The sequence below is a fragment of the Staurois parvus genome, unplaced genomic scaffold (assembly GCF_062004578.1).
Source record: "Staurois parvus isolate SC_StPar_1 unplaced genomic scaffold, SC_StPar_1.0 ptg000334l, whole genome shotgun sequence".
In the NCBI taxonomy this organism is placed as follows: Eukaryota; Metazoa; Chordata; class Amphibia; order Anura; family Ranidae; genus Staurois; species Staurois parvus.
Window position 1 is genome coordinate 8,269,707 of NW_028318130.1, and position 23,486 is coordinate 8,293,192.

Below are 23,486 nucleotides of genomic sequence, written 5' to 3' on the forward strand. Positions count from 1 at the left end.
GGTGCTCCCAGGCCTCCAGAGGCTCTAGGCATTAAGAGAACTGACCATGCTATCCTAGGTTAATTAGCATGCCAGATAAATCTAAGAAATGCACGTTGCAAGGCCTGCAATTGAGACGAGGGATCGCAACTGGTAGGGTCTCAAAAAAATAAAGCAGTTTCGGCTAGTCATCTTTAAAACATTTATTCTCCCCAGGAAGGATATCTTATGCAAATCCCATTGTTTAAGAAGAGTGTAAATTTCCTGAAACAGTGGGAAATAGTTTTAAATAACTGGGCGTAGGTTGGAGTACATTGAGATATTTAATAGCCAACATGCACCAGCAAAATGGATAATTTTGTTGAAGTAATAGTAGATCTTGGGGTGGAATATTCAGGGGCATGGCTTTTATCTTTGAAGTGTTTATTTTATACCCTTACAGATCCCCGAAGGCTTGCAAGAGTTTATACAAAGGGGGCAGTGATAAATGAGGTTTGGTTATGGCTAGAACATCATCTGCAAAAAGTGAAAGTTTATATTCTTTCCCCTTCACATTTACTCCTGCTATGTCTGGATGCACCCTGATCACTACCGCCAATGGTTTAAGACATAATACAAAGAAAAGCGGGGACAAAGGGCATCCCTGCCTAGTACCATTTAGCAAGGGGAAGTTCGCGGAGGTAGCATAAGGGAGTTTAACCTGAGCAGTAGGTTTGGAATATAGTGCCTGTATGACATTAAAAAAAGGCCCCTGCATTCCCATATGCCATAGTAATTCAAACATGTAGGGCCATCCTAAACAATCAAATACCTTTTGGGCGTCTAAACTTAATAATAGTGCCGGCGTTCGTGAGCCCTGCAGTACAACTATCAAATTAATTGTACGTCTGATATTATCTCTTGCTTGTCTTGCCAGAATGAAGCCCACCTGGTCATTGTGGATAAATCTGGGTAATAAAGGGGCTAAACGATTTGCTAAAATTTTCGTAAAAATTTTGTAATCCGTGTTTAATAGTGCAATTGGTCGGTAATTGGCTGGAGATGTTAAGTTTTTCCACGGCTTAGGAATGACCGTAATATATGAATGATGGAATGGTGAGTGGGGGACATCTTCTTTAAATAAAGAGGAGAAAAATTCAAATAGGTTGGGGCCTAGTACAGCAATAAAATGTTTATAATATGTTTAAGAGAATCCATCTGGTCCTGGTGATTTATGTGATGATAATTCCTTAAAAGTAGTATATAATTCCTCCATAGTAATGGGTGCATTTAAAACCAATTTATCTTCCTTTTTTAATTTGGGAAGACAGTGGGTGGAAATGAAAGTGTCAAAGGAGTCTTTATGGAAAGGGGGGTATATGTCTGATGCTAGACAATTGTAAAGTTTACGGTGATACTATCCGAACACTTCTGCAATTTGCTGAGGACAGAAGGTAGGGGTACCATCTGTCTGAAATAAAAATTCAGGCATGGTAGGTGTTGAAGGAGTTTTCAGTTTGTTAACTAACATCCTATGGGGCTTGTTAGTGTAATGATAAAACGTCTGTTTCATCCAGAGCAGTTGCTGAGCAACAGAATTAGCCACAAGGACTCTAAGTTGTTCCTTAAGATGGATCACTAATCGAAGTTTCGAGACAGTGGGTGCATCTATAAGCGTTTTCTCCACATTTATAAATATAATGTGAAAATGATATAAATGTAATGTGAAAACAAAAAACACCCTTTCACCTACACTGATTCCAAATTGGAAAGAACTTTCAACCCCTGAAAGCTTAAACTCAAATAAATAGATCCAAACAAGAATCTACCCTCTTTCAACAAATAATCCAGCTATATGTGCAACAACAAAATTTTCCCCATATAATTTATACTAAATCATAAAGTCCAGTGTCTCCGTGATTTAAACCAAATAGTAAAAAGTCCAGTGTCTCGATAAAAAAGAAGAAAATAAGAGAAGATGTATTTCTTGCAGTGTTGATTGTTGTGAAAAACCTCAAAAATAAAGAAACTCACAATAGTGCATTACCATAATATCACCAGAAAGAAGAGAAAAAAAAAAAAAATTATATATATACAGTATATATATATATATATATATAAAATAACTTATATATACACATACATGCACACACAAATGTGTATCTTAAAATTGTGCAAACTTTAAGTGAAAAAATATATATTAAACACTTGTGAAGAAACCTTCCAAAGACGAAAGGTAATAAAACACTCGTGCTCATAAAATCATGAAGTGATCCACTTAGTGAGATTCCTACCCACACGTGACACGTCTAGTGAGTAAGGCCAATATACCCTTACCAACAGTAGATGGAACTCACGCCTTTTTTTTATATATTGTATGGAAATCCTCCCAAGAAACTTTGTCCTCCTCTCCTCCTTCACTTTTTGTTAAGGTGATATTAACATGCCATCCACATACATAGATCTATGAAGCACGACGTATCTCCATATATGTTTAGAGTTTTAATAAATCCACTTGCATTTGGAGTTGAAAACATAAGCAGTATAGACAAATAGGACTAACCCCACTAAGTGGGGATTACCAGGCAGTTCCCACAGTTCCCAGGCAGTCCACACTCGACTATCTAGCGTTTCCCCAACAAAGATGGCCGCTGTGATACTTCCGGTTCCTGCTCCTTGCGTATGACGTCACTTCCTCTTGACGCGTTTCGTCGTCATAAGACTAAGTCCCGGATGTGACAAAACGCGTCAAGAGGAAGTGACGTCATACGCAAGGAGCAGGAACCGGAAGTATCACAGCGGCCATCTTTGTTGGGGAATCGCTAGATAGTCGAGTGTGGACTGCCTGGGAACTGTGGGAACTGCCTGGTAATCCCCACTTAGTGGGGTTAGTCCTATTTGTCTATACTGCTTATGTTTTCAACTCCAAATGCAAGTGGATTTATTAAAACTCTAAACATATATGGAGATACGTCGTGCTTCATAGATCTATGTATGTGGATGGCATGTTAATATCACCTTAACAAAAAGTGAAGGAGGAGAGGAGGACAAAGTTTCTTGGGAGGATTTCCATACAATATATAAAAAAAAGGCGTGAGTTCCATCTACTGTTGGTAAGGGTATATTGGCCTTACTCACTAGACGTGTCACGTGTGGGTAGGAATCTCACTAAGTGGATCACTTCATGATTTTATGAGCACGAGTGTTTTATTACCTTTCGTCTTTGGAAGGTTTCTTCACAAGTGTTTAATATATATTTTTTCACTTAAAGTTTGCACAATTTTAAGATACACATTTGTGTGTGCATGTATGTGTATATATAAGTTATTATATATATATATATATATAATTTTTTTTTTTTCTCTTCTTTCTGGTGATATTATGGTAATGCACTATTGTGAGTTTCTTTATTTTTGAGGTTTTTCACAACAATCAACACTGCAAGAAATACATCTTCTCTTATTTTCTTCTTTTTTATCGAGACACTGGACTTTTTACTATTTGGTTTAAATCACGGAGACACTGGACTTTATGATTTAGTATAAATTATATGGGGAAAATTTTGTTGTTGCACATATAGCTGGATTATTTGTTGAAAGAGGGTAGATTCTTGTTTGGATCTATTTATTTGTTTTCTCCACATTAACTACTTGGCGTATTTTTTATAACCCTTCTTTGACAGGTTCTAGCATTTGCCTACTCTACTAAAAAAATGAGTTACATGTTACTGTAAAAATGTATTACCATTTTAGCTAAATGTCCAAAATCCTTTGTTATATTGATTATTAAAAGTACTGCATTCTTTAGTGCATTATATGGCAAATACTGCACCACTCTTCATGTCTGCTTACCTGCATGTTTGGTGATTGAATCTTTTTCCTCTGAGGAAACATGTGTTTGGCGTCTCTACACATTCACAGGCACATTTTATAGGGTTCAGTGGCTGGTGTTTTGGACAGGTCTTTTTACAGACACATTGGCATCTCTCTTCATCATATTGTTTGTTTGTCCCACAGGAAGTAGATAGAAGTTTATTTTTGCAAACACACTGGCAAGATGTTCGGTCCAGTTCTTTATGGGGGCCACAGCTGGAGGGTAACAATCCACCTTTGCAAACGCATTGGCAGGTTTCTTCATCTAGTTCTTTGTTTGGTCCACAAATATCATGAAATTCCTCACCAGAATCTAAGATCAAGCAAAAACAAGATAAATGAAAACTAAAACATGAAATAAACTTTGCCTACTGCATTAGTCAAACAGGCCAGAAAGGTATAAAGAAGTTGTCAATAAAATCAGGCTCCAAAGAAACAGAGCGCCTCACTTCTACCTATCTCTGCTCCTAACTTGCACCCAGGAATGCACCTTCACTTGGGTTTCTGGTACATGTTGTAATAAACATGCAGTGCATAGGAAGCCTCTATGCAATGACCTTCCAGTTCACAAGTAGGGGGTAACATGCAATCAGGCACAAATCTATTAAATTGGTGCACATGAAAGTGTAGGTCAAGGTCCATCCAGACTGAGGGGATGGGGTAAAAAAGCACTTTTTGAAGATCAAAGGCAACACAAGCTGCCAGACATAGCTTTGTTTTAACACTGAAACCTACAGATATACCCATAGTCCTCCCAAAGTGCCTTGTTAAATGTAAACTTACTGACAGTGGGAGCATAGGCATGATCCTGGCCACTTCCCACGATGCAATACATGGTTTAGATGATCTGCTAGCAGGATTAGGTTTTTGAGAGACTTTGAGCAACAGTAGGGAGCAAAGGATCTACTATCACCTTGCAATGTTAGACTTTAAGGTTCAGCTTTCACCTAGTTCAGCATCTGCAGAATTTATATCATTTTTTGATGTGAAAATAAATATAAATGATTAAACACAGATTACTTGTGTTGAACACTGTTATTTCATTAAACAGTTTTTCTACTTTCACTGAAAAAGCTGATGACAATGTATTGACTATAGTTCCAACTGAACTCTCTGAACAGCACAAAATGGTTCCTCCATATTTCATTGGATTTAAATATATTATATAATATATTATAGCATTGTTTGTGGACTACTGACCAGCACACTCATATAAGCTTGTTGCATCCTCTTCCAAAACCATGCGCATTTATATACAGTGCCCCTTCCCTCCGCACTACCTCTGCAACTATCACATTCTTTGATCTTCTGAAAAGGCTTTCTAGAAGATGTGTGTCACAATCATGCTGAAACAAACAAGGGCCTTCCTAAAATTGTAATCACACATTCAAATTGGAAGCATATGTTTGTCCAAAATCCCTTTGTAAGCTGTAGTTTTAGGAGTACTCTTTACTGGAAACAGTTGAACTCAAATTGGAGCACCGAATACTTTTGGCTATACAGTGTATGTGATATACTCTTCATGAGATACCTCCATGCAAAATGTATGGGTGATGAACAAAATGTAGCCAGCTTTACCTTCCTAATTGATTTGGGGTAGCCGCTAGAAAACTGAGTTTTATTGTAATTTTTAACATTTGGTCAGTGACATAACATGTCATCATGATGCTGCTCATTAAAAAGAATCTATGCTGCAACTTACCTGCAATATTGCTTGTGATCTGAGCTAATAAAATGTCTGCAGGATAATTACAAGCCTTTTCTTTAAATTACATGGATGATCGATGATCATGCATGGGAAACTTAGACAGTATGTAGAGAATATAATGTGGATCATATTTCTTTGCTGTAATTTTCTTATCTTGATAGCACAAAAAAAATTTTGTATTGCACACATTATTCATAATAATGAAAACAGGGCAGTAATGTGATATTACATCACCACCTTCTAATATGCCTAATTATCCTATACTCTGCAAGATGTAAGTACAATATAAGGTATAAACATGACAACTGGAAAGAAGGGAAGGAAATGAAGATCATCAGTACAGCAAATAATTAATTACATTCTCTCCTAATGTATTCAACATGGTGGGAATCTCTTACCTGATTCCTCGTGATTTAATGAAAACCCAGAGTCATGTTGTTCTATACATCTGCACAAATGGTTATGCCATGCATAATTTTTAGGACAAGTTTTGTTTGCCACTTGACAGCTGAAAAAGAAATATGATGTTACATATAGTAATCTGAAAAAAGCAAACTTTCACAGAAGTAATTTGAACATTACAGGTTTTCAATATTTTGTACTCTGTACTTCTATTCCCTCCCCTCGCAAGAATGATGCTGCTCTCTGCTAAAGGATCTGTGATTCAGACTGGTTCTCAACCCCATTGTTTTTATAAAGTATTTTATATTATTAGATGTTTTTAAACACCTCCATGGACATGTCAAAGTATGTAAACTACCTCATAATGTGTGCCAATGTATTACTAGTGCCTTCTAAACCAGCCTCTCAACCCTTTCAACACAGAGGAACCCTTGAAATAACTTTCTGGTCTCAAGAAACCTCTTCTAAAAATTACTATATCTGCAATTTATGTTAGTGTAATAGTACAAAGAATGCTCCTTAAACTTGTGCTCATTGAGAAGAATTGTTCTCTTTACAGAGAGCTAAAAATATCAATGGTGTCAGTGGGAACTTATCTGAGTAGCAGAAATTGTTCATTGCTCAAAGAACCCCTAAAAATATCTGGGGGAACTATGATTGAGAAACCCTAATCTAAACTCACTTGTACTTATTTCTGGAGGATTTACAATATATGCTTTTAATTAACAAAACTCATATATTGGAAAATGTCTTATTACAATTCAACACTGGCAAAAGCTTTAAACAAAAGTGCACCCTGAAATTTTCATTCACTAAACATTAATGTTTGCTGCCCCTAGATATACAAGTACTATTGATTCAAAATATATAATCTGAAGTGTCTGAAATGACTGTCTTTGTTTTCTATTATAGAGTTCACTACTGTAGACAAGTGACTTAACAAATGCTCTCGATAGAAGGTATGCAATACCATTTCTGCCCTTGGATGTGGTATAATGATTTTCAGTATGCTTTGCAACAACCAGGCATAGTGGTACTCAATAACTACAAAGCTCCCCAAACGCAGACGTTGTCAGATGGAAAGTCACTACAATTGGAAAGCAGGACCTAACTTCTCCTTACCATAACTTGACCTTATGGTACCTTCTACCAACCTGTAATGTTATTTTCTTTTTTCAGCACAAAATCTCTTTAAAATAACAACTCCTATAGCCACCTTTTCTAAAATATGACATAAAGATAATGATGACCAAATCATAAGAGTTCCTGGCAGGAGTAACAGAAAGCTATATGTTACACAAGTTATTTTGTATTTCTAGGATACAGAAAAATACTTTAATAACACGTTACAGAGACGTCGGTATAATGTCATGAAGATTTTGTTTCTGTATCATGTTATTATGAGGACATAGAACAGGGGTCACCAAACATTGTAAGCAAAGGGCCAGTTTCTGGTCTTTCAGGCATTAGGGGGGCCGTACCAGGGCCAATGGGAATAGAAAATGCCCTGGCATCAGTAGGAGTAAACAATTCCCCATCATTGGTGTTCAGTGGAAGGAATAATGCCCCATCATTGGTGTCCAGTTGGAGGAATAGTGCCTCATGATTGGTGTGAGTGGAAGGAATAGTGCCCCATCATTGGTGTCAGTTGGAGGAATAGTACTTCAAGGGCCATATGAAGACAAGAAAAGAGCCACATCTGGCCCTCGGGCCACAGTTTGGAGACCACTGACATAGAACATTATACATACTTTTAATATAACATAAGTTGTGTGAAGGGATATATTCTAATTTCTTTTTTTAATGTGGGAGCAAATCCTCTAGAGTGTGCTGAGGATCAATATACCTTGGGAATCGCTCAGCTAATTAACTTTGGATACTAATTTAATTAGGAGGTTGGGGCTGTAGGTAATGTAAGCTCCAGGTATTTCAGGGGAATTATTTATAATTTAAAGTTATTAGACACTACCTTTCATTATCATTTGGCAGCTAGTTATAGTTTTCTAAATATTTCATTCTCTACTCATGTGACTGACTGATTTATCTGACCATTTTCTGTGCAGGGCTTTTAGTACAACTTCCGGCTTGGCAAGCAATGTGCTTTAACCTCCCTAGGTCTGATTATGTCCATATTTCTGTGCTCAAAGCGGTACATTTTTTTGCATGGAAATATGTATTGTTTCACTGTAACAAAATAATCCTTGTTAATCACTTTACCTGTCAGTGGTTATGATTGTATTTAAAAAATGTATTTATTAATGATGAAAGGTATTGTACTCACAAAATGACACTACATTCAAAGGCTCTGAGGAAGAGGCAAGTCCTCGAAACACGTCAGCCTGTTGGAGGTCCTGAGTTCCCATAATGGATAGACACGTAGTGTGGATTGGACAAAGCGGTTCTTTCACGATGTACCTTTGACTGTATTGTCATTTTGTGAGTACAATATCTACTTTCATCATTAATAAATACATTTTTTAAAGGTAATGCACTAGGCCGGTGTGCCCTGTTTGTTTTTATTTCTACTCAGTATATGTGGACTTCCCTGGTCTTTTGAGGGCAGCAAGGCATGCATATCCCAAGAAACTTGTGATGTGGTCCTATCCATACAGATTCCATCCCTAAGAGCAGGAGTATCTGGGTTTGCCATTTTCTTCACGGTCATCATTGTATGACAGATCTGTGTGGCTACAGGATAGCTGGGGATGCACTATTCCTTCTAATACAACAGTGGGCCTGATACACAAGTCTGACCTTCCCACTTAGCATTCACTTTACAGTAATTATTGCCAAGGGTGAACTTAGTAGCAAGAACAGAAGCAGGTAAGTACGTACAATGAAGTTTTTATAAACTTTACAGTGTATGTAACTAGCCTGGAGAACATTATTTTTTCTTAGTAAAAGAAGAGTTTCACTTTAATCCAGCTGAACTGGAATCCTACATATTTTCCATAACTGATTATTGATGACAAAACTGCATATTTGTTACAAAAAATAATCGGTTTGGGTGTGATTCAAATCTTTCCACATGTCCTAAGTGGGTACATTTAATCATTATGATGTAATTGCAGAGAAACTACATATTACTACCAATTTTTGAAATGCTAAAAACCCAGTCTAGTCATCCATCAAGTCATAAAAACAGATACACCCCAGGTCATTCAAAAAGAACACAAACTCTTGCAGGATTCATTTCATTTAATAATAATAAATTTGCAGATTTTGACTTAAGTTTCTCCTAAACAGATGTTTCTGACATCTAAAAATAACACTACTACATTACTGTCACTGAAAGCAGTGAAGGTCTATTAAAGTAGTCCCAAGCAATAAAACAGTATATTATATCATTATAACTGCCACTAATTTTTGCAGGTAATACCCAACATTTTAGGCATGTGTATAATAAAAAAAAACGTCGTAGAGGGCATACTTGCTGGTTTATGACAGGTTTACTTTAAGGGTTTATTCACCCCAGTACACATGCTAAAACAATCTATTCCATACAGCGCTGAGCAAACCTTCTGGTGCTATATAAATACTGTATAATAATAATAATTCCATACAGGCTGCGGGGCAGTGGATTGCATTTCATTTATATCTATGCACTGCAGCAGAGATGGATGAAACTTCAGGCGAGGTCCGGTGCAGAAAATTAAGAAAGGCTGCATTTTTCCCTACCTCTTAGCTCCTCACCTCTTCGTTCTGTTGTGGTGTGAACAGGACAAACAGAAAAAAATAACTTTCTATGTGTTTTGACAGAGACCTGCAGGTCTCCGCACATGGTATGAATGAGCCCTCAAGCTGAACTCTAGACAGATATAAAAGACATAAATGAATGCAGTTCTATATTCAATAATATTTCCTTATGTGTATTTTTACGTGTAAAGAAGTGTAAGTACAGAACTTGAAGGTGACTTGGTATCAGGAGACGCAGGAGGAAGAAATAGAAAATAGGTCTAAAGCAGGGGTGTCAAACTGTCGGCCCTCCAGCTGTTGCAAAGCTACAAGTCCCATCATGATCCTGCCCTTGAAAGGCATGCTTGTAACTGTCAATTTTGCAATGCCTCATGGGACTTGTAGTTTGGCAACAGCTGGAGGGCTGCCAGTTTGACAACTGTGCTCTAAAGTAACAGAAATTCTCTTGGACAGATGTCTACATTGAAAGATATCCCCTCTATTCCTGCTCTGGTGGCAATACATTTGGGATTTTCCCATAATTTTTGTTTCAGTGATAGTGGTCAATAGAACAAATAGACAGAATGAAGATCCCCAGCAGGCACACAGACAACAGAAAATACTAACAGGTGTTCTAACCCCTCATTATCCAAACATTATCAAAAATGTTTGGTTTAGATACATTTTAAAGTTTTGGATAGAGTGGAGATGGATTATATCACCTGTCCGTTTTTATTGTTGTCTGTGTCCCCGTTAGGGAGATTCACTCTCATTTGGGATTTTGTTGTCCCCAGAAAAGTAATAGAGTGGACATCTTCCATTCGGGACACTAGTTCTGGTAACCTGGGGGCCCCAAGAGATTCCCTTAATCTTAAGGGATTTCCTCTCACTTCCTATTTTGGCTATAGGACAGGAATGAAGGTAAATCTCCCCAATGGGACAAAAATGGCAAAAATAATCCTTACAGGGATTTTAACCCTACCTTACTCTATCCAAAATGAAAAAAAAAAAGTTGTGCTTACAGTTTTACTTTAAGTCAGTTTTTAAGAAAACTATAGTTTTCCTTTAACTGTTCTGCCAAAGCAAAAATGTAGACCTAATGTTTGTGATTTAAGAGCTTCTTAGTTGATAAGCAATATCCTGCTTCTTTTAATTAAAACAAATAGATCTTTTTGAAGGTGGCTTGGCTGCCTCTGGCTTCAGTATTTACTGAATCACTGCCCTGAAACAAGCATGCATATTTGAAACACAATTAAGCACTGATCTTTGTGCATGTTCTAGGTCAGTGCCTCCAAAAAGTGCTGAAACTATTAGATCAGCAGGAGATTCAGGCCCCCTTCACATGGAGCGGACTCTGATTTCATCAGCAGGGCATCTGTCCATTGATCCCCTGCTGATTAGAGCAGAGAGGGCAGATGAGCTATTCATGTACATTCAGTTTATGCAGAGCAGACATAGACACAGCCCGCTCTGCTCTATGGGTGGCAGGGAATAAACAATGACTGCTCTACAATCCAATTCACCTAAACGTAGAAGGAGGAGGGGTGCTCTTTGCCTTTTTTTAGCAGGCCACAAAGGAAGAGAGGTAAGCAGGTGTAAACAGACACAAGTCCGTTTACAACCACAGGTCCATAGGTGTATATGGACCGTAAAAACTGAAAAACTGACAGGTGGATCTGATCAGACCCTTTGAAAGAGGCCTCAGGCAACTGGCATTTACAGAAAAGAGGTCTGCAATGGCAACCTCCATATACTTTTTGAACAGGCTTCCTTTAACCTCCCTAGCTGTATGATTATTTCAGATTTTTGGTGCTGAAAGCGGTACCATTTTTTTGAATGGAAATATGTAGTTTTTTTATTGTAGGCTGTAATATTTAGGAATAACTCACTGAAATCTGTCCGAACAAGAGTCTATTAAACATCCCGGGTATGATAAAATTGAAACACAAAATCATAAATTATAATTTAATAAATAATCATAAAAAATAATAATATAATAATATTACATTTAATTCAATAATATAATCAAACCAAAAACACTGAAATTTGAAATATAGTGCCAAGTTCGCACATCGCTGAGCAAAGTCGCAAAATTGTTTTCAGTGTCTGATGACGAATTTCTCCACGAATCATTATCACTCAATTCTGCAAGTGATTCTAATTTACTATCGCTGTTCTCTAGCTGATCTAAACCCGCTTTTGACCTAAAGGGATGCTTTTTGGAAGCCATGGATTTTTCTAAGTTTCCATTCAGAAAGAACATTCAAAATGCAGACAGGGGACAGGACAGAGCACTAGGGACAAAATGTATGTGAAATGGGTTGAAACAGCAATGTTTTACTATGTAAAATCGTTTTGAAAAAAATGAAATTTTTTTAAAATTTTCAAATTTCCTTCCCGCGGCGGCGCCCGTACGTCCCGACGTCACAGGGACCGGAACACAGGAGCCGGATGCCGGCATAAGCCGGAGGAGATGGCCGGGGACGCTGCAGGGGATACATCGCGGGAGCGAAGGACAAGGTAAGTGCTGCAGGGACTCCCTATGCAGCGCCACATGGTAAGCCCGAGTGTAGCAAGGGGTTACCGCTTTTGGTACAGACATTTTACCCCGAGCTACACTCGGGAATACCGTTAGGGAAGTTAAAGTGCATCTAAACCCATGAACAACATTTATTACCAGACCTTAGATCTGGTGCCTGCATTACTTCAACCTAGGCAGGTAGAACTGGAAAGGCTGAGATCTCAACTCAACGCACAGGAAGTTACAAGGGCACTGGATTTCTTACATGATCAACTGATCTGAACTTGCAGAAAATGTACTTAACTTGAACAAAGAAAACAAATTCAGCCACCACATCTAAGGATTGGTAAACTACAATATATTACATTTTTATTGGGTTTAAATATCCTTTAAGCAACATTTTGACTGTTTTGAATTTAACTTTCAACAAGATGTGCAGTACCTTGGATGCCTCTATATTTACCTAACATTTTTTTAAAGGAAATCATTACAAATCAGTTAACACTCAAACATTTTTTACTCGTATACATATAGATATTTGAGAAAATCCCAAGGGCCCTATTTATTACGTGTTCATGAAGCTGTGTGAGACTTTACCCGCCCAATCAATATCCCACATCTCATTGCTCTGAATGAGTATCATTTATCTTAAACTCAGCACAGATGTTTCTGACAAAAGATTTTGATTGGCTGCAGCAGATCCCAAGACAGTAATTCTGCTTCTAATATGTACCTTGTGACACAGAGGAGCTTAACGTGAAGCCTGATATGTTATTGTACAAAGCCTTCCCATAATGTATGGCTTTTCTGAATAATTATTTTCCAAGTTATAGCTATATAATCTATAACAAACCATTAACACTAAAGCACAGATTTAATGCTGAGGGTTTTTTTTGTTCAGGACTTTTACCTAGCAAACAAGCAAGAGCTTGCCACTGAACATTTGAACTACTCTACTGAGATTTCAACACATGAAGCTGGGGCTGCCCTGGAACATAAACTGAAGCACATTGTCAGGAGTTCCCAGCAGCCAATGAAAATGTTTCTACAGAACCATCTGCGTTACACCAAACATAAATAAAACCAAGTCAGGACAATGGAATGTGGAATGCTGCGAGTACATGACAGACCGATTGCCAGTGTTTTAGCAATGTGAAACAGACAATCCATTAGCCTTCAAACATGATGCCTGTTAGGAAATAGATATAGTAAAAAAGTATTTAGGAAATGATAACGCAAGGTATATTTCCATGGGTGTTTGGAAAATACCAGAACGTTCCTGCTAAATTGACGCAACATGTATTTTCAACACCAAAACATTTATGAATCCCTCTCTCCCAACTCTTATATTGGTTATATGCTAGTAGAATGTTGTTTAAAATTTTTCATTTTAAGAATGTTGGTTTAATTTTCTAATTGTAAGTGTGGTCAAACTGACGTTCAATTGCATCTGCAGTGATGGTAAAACTGGAAGTGACAGTAAGAAAATTATTTCTTGAACACATTTCTAACAGTAAATTACTTTTTTTATTCAGGAAAGTCTATTCTGTTACCTGTCCTCTGGGACAGGTGAGTGTGTGTTTACTAAAAGTCAGCAGCTACAGTTTTTGTAGCTGCTGACTTTTAATAAACACAAAAACGGATGGAACTCTAATTTAAACTTTGACAAAAAAAAAACTGGAAGCCGATAGGTTTCTATGCAGAGTTGCACCAGATTTTGCATGCTCCAGCTTTAGTAAATCAACCCCATAGTATGTAAGAATAGACAATATACATTAGTCAGGTTAGGAGAATGCACCACACTTTGAAAATTGCTGAATATATATATCTATGTATATATATATATATATATATATATATATATATATATATATATATTATAGAGTATCTACAGTATATACTCTCTCTCTCTCTCTATATATATATATATATATATATATATATATACACACAGACACACTATATGCTGTATATAATTTCCAGACTGATATATACACTGCATCTTTCTGTAAACCACTCCATCATAATTCTAATAGTTCCATATATACTGTGCCATATACACAGATCCATATTTAGAGCTTATTCTGCTCTAGGCACACATGATGTGCTCATTATCTAACTTATCCCCTTTTCTCAGAGTCTCAAATTCATTGTAGAGTTTAACAATAAGGGGTATGGAAAAAAACGTTACAACTATAGGTATAAAATATACCTATAATGATAAATAGAGTTTTGTAATTTCTCTCTATAGTCCCAGTATTTCACACGCATTTCCTGCTGTCACGTAAAGAAAAATCTGCCCATAGATTCTGAGCTGTTGTCCACTTTATCATCTAGCCCCAGACAAATGGTCTCCAAACTGCTGCCCATGGGCTGGCTCTTGGGACACTATTTTTTACACTGATCTGTGGCTGTATTCCTCCTACTGCCACCAATAGTGGGGCATTCTTCTTTACCTGATACCAGTGATGGTATTTCCCACTGACAACATAATAATTTCTGCTCCCATTGGCTACAGTCTGCCCTGCCAAAGTCTGAAGGTAGGCTTAACGTAAACACTGCAGTGTTTGCACTGTATTGAGCTTGTAATGACAGCTCTCAAAGCACAGATAATTATATAACATAGGTAAACGGCTATACAGTCATGGCCGAAATTGTTGGCACCCTTGATATTTTTCCTGAAAATCAAGTATTTCACACAAAAAAGGTATTGCATTAACACATGTTTTGCTATACACATGTTTATTCCCTTTGTATGTATTGGAACAAATATAAAACAGAGGCAGAAAAGCAAATATGACATAATGTCACACAAAACCCCAAAAATGGGCTGGACAAAAGTATTGGCACCCTTAACTTAATATTTGGTTGCACACCCTTTGGAAAACATAACTGAAATCAGTCGCTTCCTATAACCATCAATAAGCTTCTGACACCTCTCACCCGGAATTTTGGACCACTCTTCCTTTGCAAACAGCTCCAGGTCTCTCTTATTGGAAGGACACCTTTTCCCAACAGCAATTTTAAGATCTCTCCACAGGTGTTCAATGGGATTTAGATCTGGGCTCATTGCTGGCCACTTCAGAACTCTCCAGCGCTTCTTTGCCATCCATTTCTGAGTGCTTTTTGACGTATGTTTGGGGTCATTGTCCTGCTGGAAGACCCAGGATCTTGGACGCAAACCCAGCTTTCTGACACTGGGCCCTACAGTGCGACCCAAAATCCTTTGGTAATCCTCAGATTTCATGATGCCTTGCACACAGTCAAGGCACCCAGTGCCAGAGGCAGCAAAACAACCCCAAAACATCATTGAACCTCCACCATATTTTACCGTAGGTACTGTGTTTTGTTCTTTGTAGGCCTCATTCCGTTTTCGGTAAACAGTAGAATGATGTGCTTTACCGAAAAGCTCTATCTTGGTCTCATCTGTCCACAAGACGTTTTCCCAGAAGGCTTTTGGCTTACTCAAGTACATTTTGGCAAACTGTAGTCTTGCTTTTTTATGTCTCTGTGTCAGCAGTGGGGTCCTCCTGGGTCTCCTGCCATAGCGTTTCATTTCATTTAAATGTCGACGGATAGTTCGCGCTGACACTGATGCTCCCTGAGCCTGCAGGACAGCTTGAATGTCTTTGGAACATGTTTGGGGCTGCTTATCCACCATCCGGACTATTCTGCGTTGCAATCTTTCATCAATTTTCCTCATCCGTCCACGACCAGGGAGATTAGCTACAGTGCCATGGGTTGCAAACTTCTTGATAATGTTGCGCACTGTGGACAAAGGCAAATCTAGTTCTCTGGAGATGGACTTGTAACCTTGAGATTGTTGATATTTTGCCACAATTTTGGTTCTCAGGTCCTCAGACAGTTCTCGTCTCCTCTTTCTGTTGTCCATGCTTAGTGTGGCACAGACAGACACACAATGCAAAGGTTAAGTGAACGTCTCTCCTTTTTATCTGCTTTCAGGTGTGATTTCTATATTGCCCACACCTGTTACTTGCCCCAGGTGAGTTTACAGGAGCATCACATGCTTGTAACATTCTTATTTATCCGCAGTTGTGAAAGGGTGCCAATACTTTTGTCCAGCCCATTTTTGGAGGTTTGTGTGACATTATGTCGAATTTGCTTTCTTTCCTCCCTTTTTTTGTTTTGTCCCAATACACACAAAGGGAATAAACATGTGTATAGCAAAACATGTGTTAATGCAATACGTTTCGTGAGAAATACATGATTTCCTGGAGAAATATCAAGGGTGCCAACAATTTCGGCCATGACTGTATATGCGTACTTGCATGGCATTCACAGAGATATTATACTGACAGGTTATTGTTAATTTTGTTTAGAATTAACCATATGGACCACAAGTTATATGTGCCAATGGATTGGGTCTTAGACATTCTTGGTGCAAAGTGGGAAATAATGTTAAACCCTTTCTGCACACCCTCATATTTTCCTAATGCAAATTTTGAAAAAAGTATCTATATTCTTAACAGCACATATATAATGGAATAAAAATCCTCTTGATACTTACTGTATTTGTGTTGCTGTCAATGACCGTCTGATAATTGAATGGACTTGTCTGTAAACATCCAATTTAGACATGCACCGACAGGATGTATGGTTTGCAAAACTAATTGTCACTGGTTTAACTGGTCCTTGAGACAGCGGGACTGTGATTTCAAATAACTAAAAAAAAAGGACAAAGCAAGGAACATTTTCAGTTATATTAATTTAACAATCAAAAACAGGGCATCTGTACTTGACAAGTTACAGGTGCAAAAACACATCACCTAGAATAACAGATAATATTGTAAAACATTTAGGATCTTGTTTAGTAGGGCTAACTGCAATACACATAGCTTTCTGGAGTGTAGTTCATAGCAACATGCTACGTTGAAAAAAGTAGAGCTTGCCCTGCTTCTTTGCAGTGCACAGCACTGAAGGGCATTTGTGTGAACTGAACTCAGTTTTTTGATAATATTCTAATTTATTGTGATGTACCTGTATATGCACTAAATTAAGACTATTAAGATGTATTTAACAGCAAAAATATTTTTTCTTTGTTTTGGATAGTGGTGAGAGGTTAGAACCCCTGTCATGTTTTCAATTATGTCAGTGTCCCTACTTGGAGAGATGCACTGTCTCTGCATGTACTGGTGGCCATTAATGACTTATGTAGAAAAGTGTCTGTGTTACCTTAAGTCCAAGTTTGTAATTTCTTTACAGTGTTACAGCTTAAAAGGCAAAATCTACACCCCCAGATAGGTTCCAGGTCCACAGTTGGGCAGTAGATTGGAGTACAGTGGTAATTCATAATAACCACCCTACGTTCACATCACACTGAGGTATGCACACTGAGACAGACTCATAAGATGAGTGGAACCTGGTTGTTTACAATCCACCAGCCATATAAACTAGTAAGGTATCCTATGGATCTGACTTTAGTGACCCAATCCAAAAATTCCTTTTTTATTGCGTGAAAAAATGCGCGGGAGATTTTGGCACCAGTGACCAAAGACTCAACTGATCATATGTCAAGTAATCCTTATTAGATCTTGCCTATCGCTCCTTTAACAGTACACTACTTGACAGGATCAGTCTACCCTATGGTATGGTCATCCATGGCATTCAGTGATCCCAAATTGACCCCATTCAAGTCAAAACTTAATTCAGGCAATGTGATTCTCTCATCACCACTGGTGAGCTAAATCAACCATTCTCTTGTACAGTAACTCTTCGGAATCTAGTGGCATAATCTTTGTGCCAGGGACTGAGCCCTGCCCTCAAACATGAAGTCTTATTCTCCACTTTCAGAATAAATATACCGTCAATGCTTCTACTGCTACAGTCTAAAATTTGATAAGGTTCTGCAGGGAGAATGTGGAATGACTTGGAATGACTATGGTAAGTGGGTGAAGAATCAAGTGCAGCACTAAAGTTCCAAACTAATGCAAGAACTATCCTCTACACAAAATGTGACTATCAGTTGTGGATGAAATAACCCATGAACTGCAGGCAGAACAGAAACATAGCTTGTAGAGCAAGGGATAGTCTTTGTAATGTTTAAAAATGAATTTGCATTTAGTTTTTAAGTATGTTTTGCCTCACAAGATGCTGCAGGAAAATCTATGTAATTCAAACAGCTTAGAGTTCCTCTGAATGCTGTCATGCAGACCTTTCTGCAAAGCATCTGTGTCCGATGTGGGAATCCTGATACAAGCTTTTACATTTGACATGGCTCATAAGCAGGCGACATTAAAACCACATACAGCAGGAATTTTTTTCACACTGTATAAAGGAAAAACAGGGCAAAATACTGACACACTTATGGAAACAGAGGAGATCTTTTTACATTGCTTTCCCTTGTATTTACTTCAAAACATGTCAGTTATAAATGAAACTCTTTGGAAAACACACTTCCTCAGCAGTCATAATGCATGTGTGTTCCCAGTTGGAAGAACATGAAGTTTTGGCATTATAGCTTTCAGGAAGACAGCACTGTGAATTCTCCATTTCCCAATACACCAAATGCAAATCATCCAGAAGTTTCACAGTACTGTCAATATATGTTACTAATAATGTATGTTGTAATACTCAGTCTTTGCTGCTTTTACCTCTAGGCGCACTGTTACCTACCATGTACAATCACTCAGGCTTATTTAATAAGACATGCAACTGCAACAATGATGTGCAAGGTGTATTACAACTTATTTAAACACAGTCCAGAAACTAACAAGTGAGATGGTTAAAAATGTTCAAATTTACTTTTTAAAAAAGTGTGTAAAAATCCTACCTCAGTTTAGATCTCCAAGGGCTGTGAGAATAATTTTGATTGGGCCAGGAAGTAAGGATGGCCATAATGTAGTAGGCTGACTGCAAGGATGCTGTGTACAGACAGACTGATAACACTACCACATTGACCATTACCATTTTCTACCATTATGCATAATAGGAAGATGCTGGCAGGATCACTAGGTATTTCTAAATTTGGCCATTTCCACATCAGATTGCAACTAATGCCAATACTTCATCAGAATTTTTCCCATTCAAACACAGTCTCAAGTATGTGGTAATAAATATAGTGGAATGGGTCTCAGGAGCTGATCGACTTAACACCACACCAAATCTATATCAGGATTCGGATCCAAACCCAGGCCTTCTGCTGTGTCTAACAGTGGCTCTTACTATTGAGTCACCTGACGGTATCTGTCAAAGAACTGCTTCCTCACCGCTGACACACAGGAACAAGGTATAATAGTTGTGCATTGTACCCAAGAACTAGACAACACTAGCTTAGGTACAACTGGAACAGTTACAAATACAGGTTTTTACACACTTCATAAACAGGTGCAGTCTCTGCATGAACAATAAAAACAAACATTACACATTGGGATAAACATCCCACACTGATTAGGTAAGGAGGTCAGGTTGACACAAGACTAATCCCATCATGTAGGAACCTCAATGAGTTCCAGCCAACAGACAGAGACAATAGGTGACTCAATTAACAATGGAACAAACACACAACGGTAAACACATCACACCTTACTAAGCAGATTACAGCAAGAGACCTCAGCATTAGGTTGTTTTGAGCTGATTATATTAACATCTGCTTAGAGTCTCTGAGCCTAGAAGGGGGGTTGAAGCAGTCAAAACTGGTTTGGGCACAGAGACCCCAAATCTGTATCCTGGTCGTCCAGTTCTCAGAGTCTGTGTGTTTTGGGGAGATATGGATTTGACTCCAAAGTAAAACTACTCCAAAAAGGACCACTAATTACACACACGTCCCAAAGAATAGAGTCCCCTCAAACGCCAGGGCCCATAGTCAGTAGGCAAGAGACTAGCCTGCAGTTTCCTCCAAAAGACCCTGTCCTGGTTGGGTCTGTAACACCAATAACATGTAGAATGATAAGATGATCCATTTGAAGGCAAATATGTTTTTGGGTTACAAGTCATTTAACACTGAATAGATTTCAGCACTCTAGAGCAGAAATTCCTAACCTGTCTGGCACAATAAATGCAATGTGCAGTGCTTTGTGCCCCCTCTCATCTAATCACGTTTTCTTAGTAAAAGTACCATGACCGGTTAAGAAGCAGACTCTCACAGAATGGAGTCTGGAGTCCCTAATACTAGAAATGTTTTTATAAACTTTAAAAGTTTTCAAAGTTAGTACTGTGTTAATAAACTGAACACTTGTATGGCTTATACTGTATATGGAAGACAGGATTTATGATGTTTTTATGATATATGTATACATTTATTTTTACTTGGGTTGTATTTAGCTCTTTTTAGAATTGGATCTTCATGCTGTTTTATTATTTCTTAAAATATTTATGGGCATTTTATTAAGCTATAATTGGCAAGAACAATATACCACGAAAATAATATTATAAATAGTGCATTAACTTTGCTGGGCTATTAAAGTGTATGTAAACCCTAACAATAAAGTTGTCTTATTTGGTCCCTTCTGGTTTATTAAATCCTATACTATAGAATTCATAAGTTATACTTTTTCACTTTCCCACTGTGTCCTTACCCAGTAACATCACACAGATGTTTCTTTCTCCTGTGAGATCCCACCTCCAGAACACACACACTGGTCTTTCCCCTGTGAGATCCCACCTCCAGAACACACAAATTGGTCTTTCCCCTGTGAGAGCCCACTTCCAGAAAACACACATTGGTCTATCCCACTGTCAGATCCCACCTCCAGAACACAGACATTGGTCTTTCCCCTGTGAGATCCCACTTCCAGAACACACACATTGGTATTGCCCTTGTGAGATACCACCTCCAGGACACATACATTAGTCTTTCCCCTGTGAGATCCCACCTGCAGGACACACAAATTAGTCTTTCCCCTGTGAGATCCCACCTCCAGAACACACACATTGGTCTTTCCCCTCTGAGATCCCCCCTCCAGAACACACATATTGATATTTCCTTTGTGAGATCCCACCCAAAGTATGTTAATAGTCTACTGATACAGTCCTGCCAGAATAACCTGCTTCAACTCTTGCCATTCACAATTATGGCTATGACCATATTTATTTTTTATTTTTTTCAAGAAATCTAAAGATCAGTAAACACTAACACCTAGTCAAAAGATTAACTGCTCTTCCTGCTGTCGTACTATCTACACTCTTCTGCTGCACAGTTCTCACCACCCACCCCACAATACCCTCTGGACTACTTAGTTTTCCCCTTCTATGTTTTCTGACTATGGTTAAATATATAATGGCTTGTGTTCTGCATTCATTTATATAGGGATTCCCCCCCCCCCAAAAAAAAAAAACTTCTAACTGCCTAAAAAGATAACTGGAGTTCAGTTTTAAAATGAAACGAGGAATCTGATGAGTTATTTTGAGAAACATGCTATGTCTATTTCCATTATTTTTTGCCACATTACAATAAATCTGCCTCATGCCTGAGTTATTCAAACTGAGCACAAGATAAAAAAAATTAACATGTATATGCAGAGTAAGCAGAGGTAAAGTTACCTCTGCATGACAATAACAGCATTAGATACTGAAGTACCTAACTTTATATGCAGATTGACCTAAAGGACTGGTTCACAACAGCTCATGTAGAAAAATGAGCCATATTCCTATGCGGGCTGGTGTCTGTTTTGTATGTCAGTGGTGGTTTACCTTTTTTTTTTCTTTAACATTTCTATGGACCACAGTTTTTCATATGGCGCTTAGAAATACATAGATGGACAGAGATTTCAGGAGGGTTCAAGTGCAGTGGGAAAAAATGCAGACATGCGGCATTTTTATGCCCCTCTCTGCACCCTCTTAGGCCAGTGGTAGATAAACTTCAACCCCTCCAGTTGTTGCAGAACTACTAGTCCCATACAAGTTCTCATAGCTCTAGGATTCCTGTTTGTTGCTGTTAGAGTCTTGCAATGCCTCACTGGATTTGTAGTTCCACAACAGCTGGAGGGTCAAAGTTTATCTACCCCTCATGTTGCTATGGCTATGTTGAAGATTTTTTATAGTTTAGATTTTAGTTACATGTGTTTTTTTTTTCGAAGCTAGGGCTCCCCTATTGATATGCTAATAAACCAGTTAGGCTGCTTTGTACAGGAAATGAGGTAGAAGGAAGTGAGGGGAGGAGAAAGGACTTTGAACAAGCCATATGTTCAAGAACTTAGAAGGAACAATTGTTCTGGAGACTTCGGAGAAGAAACAGTTGTGTTGGAGGACTCTGAGAAAAAAAGTGCCATGCGAAGACTCCATTATCAGAAGGAACCAAGTTAAATTATTTTTAATAAGGGTAATTCTCTTGCATACATTTCCATGCTAATTTGCTTGGAAGGATAGTTAGTTTGGGCATGTGTATACTGTATGCATATTTTGTATGCTATGAATTGTTTTTCTACATTTGTATGTGCAGCCTTTCTGCTTAGTAAAGCCAATATGAAAACACTACAGAGTTTTAATTGCTTCCTTGGATTATACCGCAAAGTAACCTTAATAGGCACAATTTATTTATGGTACCTATCAATTTATGCAGCACTTTACATATATATTTTACATTCACATCAGTCCCCAACCCTCAAAGTGTGTACAATCTAAGGTCCCTAACTCCCATTCATACATATACTAGGGCCAATTTAGACACGATCCAATTAACCTACCAGCATGTCATGTGTGGGAGGAAACCAGAGAACACGGAGGAAACCCACGCAGGCACAGGGAGAACATACAAACTCCAGGCAGGTGGTGCTGTGGCTGGGATTTGAACCAATGACCCTAGTACTGCCAGGCGGAAATGCTAACCATTAAGCCACTGTGCTGCCGCAAAGCAAATCTCCCCTGCTCTATACCCACAGGCTATTATTCAACCTGATTGTTTTTAAATAATTGGAAACTGGGGAAAGAACTGTTACATGGGTGACATAATTTAGTTTTCTGTTAATCCGAGCAACATCATACTTTGCAACTTGTTTGCACGCTTTAAACTTCTTTTACACATCTTTTATGCCATTTTACTGCCAGATTTTACATAGCCTCTCTTTTCAGTTTGGGGCTTTACAAAAACTTGAGGTGTGCCATAAATAAACCAGCAAAGTCAGGATTTTCATAACTATGCACTATGATTTTTTATTTTTGTATCAGAATATGTGAGTCTCAAGTTTCCATGTCTGGTATTCATTTGGGAACATATCTTGTAAGATTTCTATATTCAGCACGATCTGCACTTTAGTTATACTAACTTAACACAATAGGGATAAGACATGTTTATAAGATACTCCTTCACTGCTCCCTTATTTCAAAGCACCTACCATGTATAAAAGTTAATTATACTGTGTAATTCTAAGAGCACTACTATTATTAGACAATTGAC

The 23,486-nt window shown here is 38.0% G+C and overlaps 1 protein-coding gene across 1 annotated transcript in view; it reads right to left on the minus strand.

Moving 5' to 3' along the window:
* Positions 1-23,486, minus strand: part of VEGFC (vascular endothelial growth factor C) — a 216,249-nt gene that overhangs the window by 5,050 nt on the left and 187,713 nt on the right. The window contains exons 4-6 of the mRNA XM_089684063.1: positions 16,665-16,819; positions 5,937-6,046; positions 3,810-4,143 (exon numbers count right to left, since the gene is read on the minus strand). Of these exons, the coding sequence (XP_089540189.1) occupies positions 3,810-4,143; positions 5,937-6,046; positions 16,665-16,819 (599 nt within the window). The remainder of the gene's footprint in view (positions 1-3,809; positions 4,144-5,936; positions 6,047-16,664; positions 16,820-23,486) is intronic.